A 12,818-nucleotide genomic window follows, 5' to 3' on the forward strand; every position below is an offset into this window, starting at 1 on the left:
CCTTCCAAGATAGGATCTTCACTGAGGTCACAGAGAAAAAAGAGAATGAAATCTGAATCCTTCCAAAGTAATTTAATTTCTGACAGCTTGGCACATTAGCTGGTGATAGGATTTCTCTGTGGAAGGTATCAGAGGAGGTTGCAGTAACTCTTCCTCAGTGGTTCACTTAATTAATATTGGCCACAAGTCTGTCCTGATTATCTAGGAATTTCTGTGAAGTAATAGCAGAACTCTGACACTTCGAAAAGCGTAGCTTGGAGTTACCTGTACTCTAGAACACATCCAGGGGCATTAGGGAATTGACAATTTAATTCCTCAGGCCCATAAAATATGCTAAATAGTATAACTATTTATTATTGTATTTTGAAACTCAAAAATAAGAAAATGACTAAATACAGTTTGGTATATACATAACCAAATATTGTGTAGCTGATTTATAAAGAGGTAATAATAGCCTGGAAAATATGTACATTACTAATGGAAGTGAAAAAAGGCAGAGTATAAACCACCTACAATATTACCACAACTATTTGGAAATACACATACAAAAATATTAGAAATAAGTATTCTAAAATACTAATTGTGCTTGTCTGTGGGATAGTGTGGTTATGAGTACTTTTTTCCAACTTTTTTATTTTCTACTTTTTTCAATTATGAGAACACTGGTATCATAATAGAAAACAAATAAAAAATGTTTTTAAGTTTCAAAAAATATTTCCGACTGTACATCTCTATGTGGATATCCTCTTCCAGGCCACAGATGTCATTTTTGTGAAGAGTCTTCCTCTAATTAAAAATTAAAAGCAAGTAGTGGCAAATACTGCATATGTTGGATACCCAGAATTTCAGTACACCAGCAAGATATAAAAATGCTTAGAGGGCAAACAGGACTCATCCTGAGGTCAAATTTGCTTTCCTATAATTAATTGCCTTTGCTGACTTTTTCAGTGATCATAGAGAGATCCTAGTCTCTGAACTACTAATCTATTTCTAATTCCCTCCAACTTCCATTGCTAACAATCCTCTTCTGCTACCACTCATATCCTACTAAGATAACTGCTATATGAATTTGCTCTGAAGAAGCTCTTTCAATAAATATATATTAAAAAAACAGCTCATTTAAGATTATAAAAAAAAATTGAGTGAGACATGGTTTTTCAAGCTCAGCCATGGCTTCATCTCTGGTAGATGGTTTACTGTAGAGAAGCCAAAATTCATAAGCATTAGTTATACGTTTTAATGGCATTGCTTGCTAACTGGATCACACCTACAACTGACTCCATGTGTCTTTCTTAAAATTGAATGTTATCCAGAGGAGGGGAGAGGAACAAGTAAAAGGCAATATAAACTCAATAAAACAATTTTATATTGGCTTCCTTGTTCCAGGGAAATAGTAGCAAAGAATCTTACACATAACCATTGAAAATCGAAACTGCTTATAAACCAACAAGAATAATCTTCATGATAGCCTCTTCAAAACAAATTGGTGCTTTTATTAAAAATGGACTTTAAAATTATTTAGAATTCTGCAAAACAGTTTGAGCATCTTCTTGTATTTTCTACAAATTTTTCCCTCTGTCCTACCAAAAATTATGTTCTTCTGCCTTAGAATACATTCCACAAAAATGCTTATAAAGCTAAAGAAGGATTTTATTTAAGCTTATATTGCAAGGTAAGGGGTCTGAAGACAGGTTGGCAGTCTAACTGAGTTAATATTGTATTAAGTGCATCTTTTTTCTTTTATAAACATGTTCATTTTTATTAAAGCAAAACCCACTTGGATCATTTAGGTAACATAAATAATAAATGAGGGGCCTAGAAGGTCATAAGCAAAAATCATAAATAGTACTAAAAACCCACAGTAGGTAAAGTGCAATTTTTCTTTCAGCTCACTATCCCCTTGCCTAAAGATTAAGTAGTAGCACTTGCACATGGTACTGCAACTTTGTCCAGTATTGTTGCTTTGCTAATTCTGGCATGAAAATAATAAAAATCCTCATTATAATTTAGAAGCCCATTTGAATCACCTCTTTAACTTGCTTTAAAGCAAAGATAGCACTACGTTTGACAGGGGGTGTAGGGGGTGCTGTCATGTCCCAGGCAATACATTATTTTCTCTAACCATCCTCCAGCCTAGGTCATATTTCTGTCTTATTGGTGAGAAAGCTGAGCGCTTTCTCCCATTCTGAAGACAATATTCTTTATTAATGTTATTCTGACAAGAGTGTAAATCAACATAATGCATGCAATAAAAACCTAAAACAAAAATTGAATTTGAGTGAAATACAGGGGAACCAATTGAAAAAAAAGAATTTTTGAAATGCAATGCATGCAGGGAAGCTTTCAAATAGAGCTCATCCTTTACCTTCACCTAAGCTGTCATGCTAGAGGAAAAACCTCTAAATGAAGGTAGAGAAGCCTTCAGTTGAAATGCACACCTTGCTAGACCTCTCAGGGCTCATACTCAAGATAAACCTCATGAATATAAATGAATGTAGAAGGGTCTTTACCTATAGCACATCCCTTATTAAATAACAGAGAATTTATCCCAAATAGAGACCTTATGGATAGAATGAACTTATTTAACCTCAGAGAATTCATAGAGATTAAAAAACCTTATGAATTTGGTAAATGTGGGAGCTCATACCCAGGCTTTATTCTATATCTTAGCTCAAACCTCAAGTAGCCAACTTTAGGTGATTTAATATATTCTGGAAAATATAATAAAACAAATTTTCATGGATAATGTGAAATGCTTCATTACCTTTAGAGCATTTTATGCCAATATTTGTAGGCAAAGAATATCTGATTAAAATATGACTTCTATTGCCTGTGTTCATATTCTTGGTATTTTCATCAGCCTATAATGAGATCAGTTAAGTTTTCATTCTGAATTATAATACCTATAAATTGAATGCCCTTCTTTTTTGCTGAAAATTACATTCTTACTGCAAAGCAGATATATAAAGGAAAAATCAAAAGTCATCCCATGCTAATCCCATTTCTCAGAGTTAAATTGTAAACATATATTCATTAAGAAATTTTTCTACAGACACACATACACACAAACACATACACGCACACACCAGTCACATTTTGTATACTGTATCACAACTTAATTTTTTTAAGCTAACAACATATAATGAATGTATCTCCTAGTCAGTAAATATAGATCATTATTTCAAAAAAGTGATGTACCAGTTTATCTAATTGAACCCCTATTGATAGACAAAGAATATTGTAATAAAAATATTTGTGAACTTGTTAAAGTATTTTTGAAAGGTAAATTTCTGAAAGAGAAAAGGAAAATTAGAGAATCAGACATATATGCATGCATATACATACATATAGGTATGTAATTTTCACTTTGATAGCTACCACCAAATTACCCTTCAAAGAATAGATCTCATTCTATTTTTAAGCTTATGAAAGAACTCTTTTTTAATTTCAGCTTTCCTGAGGTCTCATTGACACATAAAATTCTGAGAAAGTTAAAGTGCATCCTGGTGGTACGATATATATATATACATTGTGAAAGAACTCCATCTAGTTAATTAACACATCCATCGCCTTTTTTGTGTGAAGATTTAATTTCTACTCTCTTGTATCTTTCTTAAAAGTGTCAAAGTATGAGCTGATTACAACATAATTAATTTTATTCTCAAAGCATTCCAAAATAGTTGATAGAGAGGACCATCAGCTTTCCAGCTAAGAAAACTGCTTTAAATTATCTTGACTTACAAAAATATTCCTCTTTTTTGATATAAAAATAGAAAGTTCTCTTTTAAAGATCTAAATTTTAAAAATTGTGACCTTGCTACGTCTAAGGAATAAAGTTGCCTTAAGGCATTTTATTGATTATTAAACTTGTTTTTCTGTGTTCCCAATTCAACCCACTCTATTATAAATAATAGATACCACTATATTTATAATAAATAATAAAGGGACTCTTTTTTTTAGAGTTAGTCATCAAAGCATAAATATAAATTGCTGTGCTGTAGAGGTGTTTCCTTTGTAGGCAGACATTCCTTCGAATGCAGTTCACATACAACCACATTTACCTGAGGAAAACATAATTTAGACCATAGAGAAGCCACACTCCTTTACAGGAAAATTGCCATGCCATCAAAGATACTACTAAAACTAAAGAGTTCCTCAGATACCACTCCTGGCCTCAAATATTTGGTTATGTTATAATTTCACTTCATGTAATTGATTATTAGGAGAGGATCAGGGACCATGTCATTTTTATAACTAGAAAAGACCCACAATATTATGCCCTTACAGATCTGGATGCTGAAGTCCAAGGAGTGAAAGGCTCTCTCTGCTCTCTCTCAAGGATACTTTGTCTCCAGCTAGGCCTGAGCCAGTTTCTATACAAATTCATCAAAGAATGAGCTTGTGCTACAACAGACTTCTCCCGAATTTTTAATAAATGCAAGATAATTTATTTGAATCACTGACACTTTTACAAATTGATTTTTTAGATTTCTTTCTGCTTCTTTCTCTTCAAAGCAGACTAAACTTTCCATTTCACTATCAATTTCATTATAAATATTTGAGTTTCTAAAGAAAATAACTTCACTTTTGTTATCTTACAACACTTAAAAGTGGAAGAAATAAAGGGTAAAGTTGAGTAAAATTGAACATGTTGGACTTTAAACATTGGAACATACAGAGGCACCTGGGTGGCACAGTCAGTTAAGCATCTGACTCTTGGTTTCAGCTCAGGTTGTGATCTCAGGGTCATGTGATCAAGCCCCACATCAGGCTCCACACTCAGTACAGAGTCTCCTTAAGATTCTCTCACCGTTTTCTTCTCCCCCTCCCACTTGTGCTCACTCTCTCTCAAAAATAAATAAATAAATCTTAAAAAAAATTTTAAAAAAAAGAAAGAAAGAACCACAGTCTGACCATATCTCACACAGTTCTGTCTGTGGTAGATGTCTTGAAAATAATTCATTTAGATTCATCTAGAAGAGTTATTCATTCACAACTAATTATGAGAAAAAGACGACTAATTTCATTTTTCACTTGAATAGAAGGTTCTTTTAGTCCCTGACAACTCCATCTTTTTCAATTCAATTTTTCACTTTAAAAATACTCTAAAGCCTAAAAGGAGTCATCATATGCATCATTTATAACCTTAACTTGCTTTGTGGATCAGTAGGCTGAGTGGTTTAATTGGGATAAATGGAGCAAGTAAAAGACCAATGAACCAGTGCAGAATTTTCTTGTATGAGTCAAGAGAGGTTCCTTGTTAATTTATAGTGGTCCAACACTATTAAGAGCTGCTTCAAAAAATTATTTTTGAGTTTCTTGAGTGATTAATATAATCTGTTAAAATACAAAAAAAAAATAGGCATTTTCTAAATATCGTGGTCCCAAATCTATTATAAACTGAAATGGTTCAACATAATCTCCCTAACGTGATACACTCTTTAGAACTGAAACTACTAAAATAACAGCAAACTGAGAAGCAGAAGATCTCAATTTTAGAACTAAACAGACAGTTGACTTTAGGCAAGACACTTAACCTCTGTGTGTCCCAGTTTCTCCATTTGTGGGCAAGCGAGTTGTGTGAATAGCAATGGCCAGATTAGACACAACCAGAAGTAAATACTAGGGAGAAATAAGAGTTTTAAAATATTAGATATTTTTGTTCTCCTCTGTATATCTAAATGTATATATTTTTACATGATCCAGTTTAAATCTCATCTTTTTTTTGAAGACTTGCTAGGCTCTTGCCACTCTTATGACTTTACATCCTATAACTATTTTTTAATGTGCAATATACCATACAAGTGTTTATGATCTTATGATACTGTCTTTTATAGTTCCCTGTTTCTTTAGTTCAAATTTGACCCCCCATCTTGACTGTAAGTACTTTGAGAATAAAGGCTATCATGTAATAGGCATACTATAATAGTATTGATTAAATTTATCCTTCTACAGAAAAATCATAATTGCAAATAGAATGTGTTTAAAAGTTTCTTCATTACTAGAATCTGTTGTGCCACATCTTTATTGCAGAATTACTGATTACTAAGTAAATGTTCCTTATTAAAAATAAAAGTTAAAAAAATAAAAGTTATACTCTATAAAGCTTTGACTTAATATTCCAACTGTTCATGATTCTCATTTTTTTAAGGTGGGACATCTTGGGAGCTGTAATTGGTACAGAATGTGGAACAGTAGAATCAGGTTTATCAGCAGTCTTCCTCAAAGATGGAGAGAGGAAATTATGCACCCCTTATATGGATACCACCGGTTATGGGAACTTGAGATTTTACTTTGTCATGGGTAGGTACATTTTGAATGAATTTTGTTGACCTAAGGCAGAACCTAGGCCAGCCTCTACCCCTGTAGAAGTAAGATTCTTTGTTGTCTATCCACATAAAATGAAATTCATCAAATATGAGTTCTATTGGATGAGTCAGAGCGCTCACACCTGCTTCAGACCAGCCCTACTGGAACCGTCCTTTAAGAGAGCTAGTACTGACATGCCTTGATAAATGCCATATACCTTCATCCCACCTTTCCCTCAGTGGTCATAGCTGAAAAGACAGTGGAAGACAGGCTGAGAACAAAGTAATTCTTTTGTCCAAACTCCCTGGCTTCCCTCAAAAACAATCATCAAGGTAAGTCATTTGTTTTCATGGATATATCAGCATTGCATAACTGTTTCTTTGTGCAAAGATTAAAAAAACGGTTTATAAATAACTTTAATAATACTTTCTACTTTTTAGTATGTAGCAAACACACAAAGAAAGTGTTCATAGAATGAATTTTTCTCCATATTATTGGAGAGCAAATAAGTAGGTAAACATTTAGAAAAGTACCCAAGGAAGAATTAGGAGGTTGAAATTAAAATGATAAAATTTATCATTTTAGTTGTGTATTATTTCAGCGGATGTCCTTTCAGAAATATGAGTAGGTGTCACATGCCTTTTTTGTTGAGTGACTGGAAAAGCACAGGCAACACCTGGAAGCGAAACGGGAAATAAACATTAACCACCTTTGAACCTACTTGCAAAGATGTCAGCTCATCAGGACACACAGGCCCCCTGAGTCTGGGCTTTAGCACTGGCTGTTTATTTCCCTCACATTCCTTACTTCCTAAGGTCAGAGTGGCACCATAGACTTAGTATTCTATCAAACTCCAAAACATTGTCTGCTTGATGCTACCTTATTTTAAATGATGATCTGTTTGATAACAGGGAAGCTGTGTATATAAAACATAATTATGTGGTCCTCCGACATTAAGGATATCCCCACCTTGACTCTGAAATGATTTGTACACTTAGAGACCCAGAGTTCATTTCCTTTACATAATTAAAATTCAAACTGGTCCTCATTTTATTAAGAAAGATTCCTGGGAAACCTTCACCCTCCCCTCAAAAAAGTTGTAATAGACATTCAGCTTGTCAGTATTTCTAATTTTAAGCGTTTTCCCTTTTTACCATTTTTCACATAATATATTTGAATTCTTGATTTTTTTCATAGTGAATTATACTAAACCAACCCTTTCAGTGCCTTTGTAAGACATTGTCATGTTTATATAAGCACCTTTGTAGAAGAAATTTAGTCATCTTTAACTCTTTCTGAAACAAAGCAGATTCTTAATCAGTTAAAATAATAATTGACTATGAGAAAACTCATTTGAATGAGCTGAAAGTACATTATCCCAAATAAAAGCATCTCCATTTAATTTTAAAAATTAATTAATTCTGATTGAATGTAGAGCACTGAGTTAGGTTACATGGAGAATACAGTCAGGGATAGTAATGGTACCTAAATCTCAGAATTGCTGATCAATGATTGAATACATGCAAACCCTTTAAAACAGTGCCTAATGCAAATAGGTAAGACTCAATATATCTTTTCTATATATATAAAAACTACTTAGAATTCTTGCCCACAAGTGACATCTAAAAAAAGTCAGTCGCAGAAAGACAAATACCATATAATTTTACTTATAAATGGAATTTAGAACACAAACAAGCAAAGGAAAAAGAGAAAGACAAACCAAGAGACAGACTCTTAACGATAGAGAACAAAGTGATGGTTACCAGAGGAGAAGAGGGTGGGGGGATAGGTGAAAATAGGTGAAGGGGATTAAGAGTACACTTAATGAGCACTGAGTAATGCTCAGAGTTGTTGAATCACTCACTATATTGTACACCTGAAACTAATATAACACTATATGTTAACTGTACTGAAACTGAAATAAAAATTTTTAAAGAGAGAATGTAATGGGCTATAATGAAACAAAGATCCTATGGAAGCGCCAAGGACTCTGGGTCACTGCAGTGTTGGGATCAGGGCAACACTCCATGAGGGAGACAGCATTTGAACTGGTCCTTGAAGGATGGCCATAATTTAAATCTGAAGGGATTTATAAACTGAAACTGATATAACACTGTGTTCATTATACTTGAATAAAAAATTTTAAAAACAAAAAAATAACTAACCTCTAAGGAATAGAGGAAGGAAGGTACTAAGAAAGATGAATAGATGGTAGTTCTCTCAAGGAATGGGGAAATAAGGGACATCTTATTTTATACAAAAGTCAGAACAGAGACTGTAATGTAAAAACCTATCCCTATATTTCTGCCAATATACAAATGGGATAGTTGATTTTGAGTGCCATCTCAAAACATGAAGAATTATGAATATTAAAAACAAATTTGTAAGGGTTTGAAGGGAGAAGAGAATGTGAAGCTAAGCCAGCATTTTGAGAAAAAGCACAAGCATAAATTCGCATGATATATTTGAGGCGGGTTATTTTCCCAACACAACTGAATGGAAAGATAGAAGGTGGAGCAAGAAAAGAGAACTGGAACCAGAATGGTGATCCTCTTTAATATCAACTAAGGAGTTCGGGTTCTTTCTCTAGTCAGCATGGAGCCTCCAGATGATTCCTGTCAGTTCTGTGACATATTCTCATCTATGTTTTAGAAAGATAACTCTGGCTTGAATCTGAAGGAAAGATTGAAACATTCAGAGATTAGAGGACAGAAGACCAGTTAGGGTAGGGTTGCCAGACTTCAAGGAAAAAAAAACAAAACAGCTTTTAAATTTTTTTTAAAAAGTTGGGTGCCCGAGTGGCACAGTCAGTTAACCATCCAATTCTTGGTTTTGGCTCAGGTTGTGACTGCAGGGTAGTGAAATCGAGGCCCCGCATCAAGCTCCCCACTTGGCATGGAATCTGCTTGAGATTCTCTCTCCCTCTCCTGCTGCCCCCTCCCTCGTGCACATACACACCGTCTTTCTCTAAAACAAATCATCTTTAAAGAAGTCTTTTTAATTGAAGCATAATTGACATACAATATCCTGTTAGTTCCAGGTGTACCTCATAGTGATTCAGTAGTTTCAAACATTATAATATGACTTCTGTGATGAATCTAGTTACCATCTGTCACCATACAGTTATTCCAGTATTATTGACTACATTCCCTATGTACCTTTCATCCTTGTAACTTATTTATTTTAGAACTGAAAATTTGTGCCTCTTAATCTCCTTTACCTATTTAAATCTGAATTTCAGATAAATAATTTTTTCACATAAATATTGTTTGTACATTGTATTTCATCTGGCAACTGTAAGTTAGAAAGCTATTGCACCAGTCCAAGCAACAAAGGAATAAGGCAGTGACAATGGTAATAATATGAAGGAAAGGACAGGGAATAAACAGCAGAAGAGAAGGAACCAGCTGAGGTTCACACTCAGAAGACGATGGGGATTGTGAGGCCAATTGGAAAGGACAGAGATTTCTTTGATTTCTTCCTATTTCCTGAAACAGGAAATGTCCAAAAATAAGCAAATAAAGAGCAGATATGGAGTAGAAGATTTTGGCATTATGTATGTTGAGGTTGAGGCTTCTGGAAAGCCATACGAAGGTTGACCTTTCTCTCAGGATCTGAACCAGATTTGAAAGTCATCAGCACACAGGTGGCAATTGGAGCCACTGGAGTTATGTTCTCCCAAGCAGAAGGCCAGGTAAACAAAGGACAGGAAAAATTCTTAGAGGGAACCCTCATCTCAGTAAAGGTGGAAGGCATAGAGGTAGACAGAGGATCCTGAGAAAGGACATAAAGGCATGTAGAAGGAAGGTATTCTACACTGGAGAAGGAAGGGAAGGGGTGAGGATCAGGATTACAGAGAAGCCCACAGAGAGGCCAACTAGGACAGGGGCCGAGAGCCCCCCAGGGACTTCTGAGCAAGTATTCCCCATGGTGTAGTGCATGGGAAGCCAAAGCAGAAAGTAAAGAGATGCATCGCTGAAAAGAGACCTCGCCTTCAAAAAAGTTCATCAGTAACAGAAGAAAAGAAATGGGATCTGGATCCTGAGGAGAAAGCAGAGCAAAGGTGGTTTTTAGGATAGGAGAGAATGAAATAGGACAGGACAGTAGGGAAAGATAGGGTAGGGTAAGACTGGACCTATAGAAAGACTTTAAAACTTTCGTGGCTGATGGAGGGGAAAGCAATTTGGGAAGAGATCCGTGATACGGTAGACAGCTCATGCTGGCATCTCTGGAAAATTGGTGTCTGGTTGTTCATCTACACAAGACCGCACTCCCTTCCTCTCTGGCCCTGCCTGTATGTTCTTCCTTGTTTCGTTGCTCGGTTAAGATCCATCACCTGGGACTATTTCTGGAAAATTTGCTCAAATTTCAAAGTTGGTTCAGGTCTGTTTCCTTCATTCATATATTCATTCAACACAAATTTATTGAGGACTGGTATCCAACATTGTTCTTAGAGCCAGAATGCAGTGAACAAGACAAAAATAACGTAATGTACATCACTCATTCATTTATTCTTCCTTCAATGTATTCATTGAACGTCTCCCATTTTCCCAGCTCTTTCAGCCACACTCGTATCTCTCATTCTGAATTTCGACTGCAATTATGGCTGTGCAACACAGCTTCCTGCTATTAACATTCTTTCATGTAAATTAATCTTGTTTTCCTTGCTAAATCACAAATTTTTTGAGGTCATGGCTTATTTTCCCTTCAAGCCTGATGCCCTGTAAAAAACAAAATCACTTTCCTAATATAAATAAGTATCTTAAGAGCTATTAAAGCAGGATTTAAAATATTTGAAAACTGTCCATCCAGTTTTTATTGAAATCTTCTATACTTTAATTGCTGTACAAAATGCCCCTGGAGTCATACCTTCCCCCAATACATCAAAAGGAATGAAACTGAAGAAGAATCCATCTCTTTCTATATGAGCTGCTGTCACTGAAACTTCACAGAGCTAATAAATTGCCCCCAGAGGGATCTTTTAGATAAAGTCTGTCATCATTTTAAAGTCTTGGCTCCTTTTGGACTTTCTTCTTCTGTCATTCTGGGCTGGTTGAGCTCTCACGTGTGTTTCCGTTTCCTTGGAAAGGTAGGTGGAGTTCACGAGCTGTTCATAAGAGAGCAGAGAGTTTAAAAAAAAAAAAAAAAAAAAAAACAGCAGAGAGTTACAGGGAAGAGATCAATGAAATTAGAAAGTACTGACAGTTCAGTTCCTATGTCTTAAATCCATAGTGCCTATGACCTTTCACCTTTCTTTTGTTCTTTTTTTGGAAGTCTGTAATGCGTCCTCAATAAGGAAGTTACAGTTTTCATTTTTTTATTTTTGGGAAGTTACAGTTTCTTGTTTTTTGTTTTGTGGGAAGTTACAGTTTTTAGATAGGGGTTTAGTGTTCATGCAGATCTTCTCCCCCCAGAGACAGTCATTTAGAATGACTTTACGAGCTATATTTGCCATAACATAGAAGTGTCTAACGAAGTCCTAGAAAAAAAAATACAAGTGTTCCCGGATAGCTCAGTCGGTTAAGCATCTGCCTTAGGCTCAGGTCATGATCCTGAGGTCCTGGAGTCGAGCCCTGGCATCGGGCTCCCTGTTCAGCAGAGAGTCTGCTTCTCCCTCTTCCTGTCTCCCCCTCATTTTCTCTTTCCCTCTCTCTCTCTCTCGTTTTCTCTCTCTGTCTCCCTCAAATAAATAAAATCTTTATTTTTTTAAGATCTTATTGATTTATTCATGAGACACACACAGAGAGAGAGGCAGAGACACAGGCAGAGGGAGAAGCAGGCTCCATGCAGGGAGCCCAGTGTTGGACTCGACCCCGGGACCCCGAGATCACACCCTGCACCAAAGGCAGAAGCTCAACTGCTGAGCCCCGCAGGTGTCCCTAAATAAAATCTTTAAAATATATATATCAGATATCAAAATTATAAAGATTCTCTCTACTGGTTGCTACCCTTAAACAATAAACATCTGTTAGGATGAGGGTGACATTATCACCACATCTGGCTTCTCTATTCTCAGTTCCGATTAGTTAACTCAATAAATATTTATAATATGCCAACTTATAGATGTCTAACAGATGTAACATGCTGTATTTCCATGCCTCATGGATACCAGCATCCAAGTTACTTCTATTATTATGATCTTTCTTATGCAGATTAAGTTCTAGCTTTCTTACTGAAAATATCGCGTATCAGTAATTTCTTCTGATACTTTTTCAATTACCCGGCTGAGATTGTGCTAGACATTCCTTCTCTTGCTCCCTTTCTTTCTTCCCTCCTTTCTTTCCTTATTTCTTTCTTCCTACAGATGGTGAATCTCAACTATTATCTGTTGATTTTACTAGATTAATTCTCATAAGGTAACCTTGTTTCTAGATTTTTGAGGTTATCTTACTATCACCATAGAGTATTAGCAACAGAAACTGCCTATAGATAAAAATTAACATTAATGGTGGTTACTTGAAGAAATGGAGAGGGGCTTTTTTTTTTTTTGAAAGATAGTAATAAAATTG

General features: G+C 35.3%; 1 protein-coding gene across 1 annotated transcript in view; it reads left to right on the forward strand.

Annotated features, from left to right (window-relative positions):
- RELN (reelin) overlaps positions 1 to 12,818 on the forward strand; it is a 481,015-nt gene that overhangs the window by 306,871 nt on the left and 161,326 nt on the right. The window contains 1 exon segment of the mRNA XM_038562771.1: positions 6,152 to 6,303. Coding sequence (XP_038418699.1) covers positions 6,152 to 6,303 — 152 coding nt within the window.

Source organism: Canis lupus, chromosome 18 (genome assembly GCF_011100685.1).
Source record: "Canis lupus familiaris isolate Mischka breed German Shepherd chromosome 18, alternate assembly UU_Cfam_GSD_1.0, whole genome shotgun sequence".
NCBI classification, from domain to species: Eukaryota; Metazoa; Chordata; class Mammalia; order Carnivora; family Canidae; genus Canis; species Canis lupus.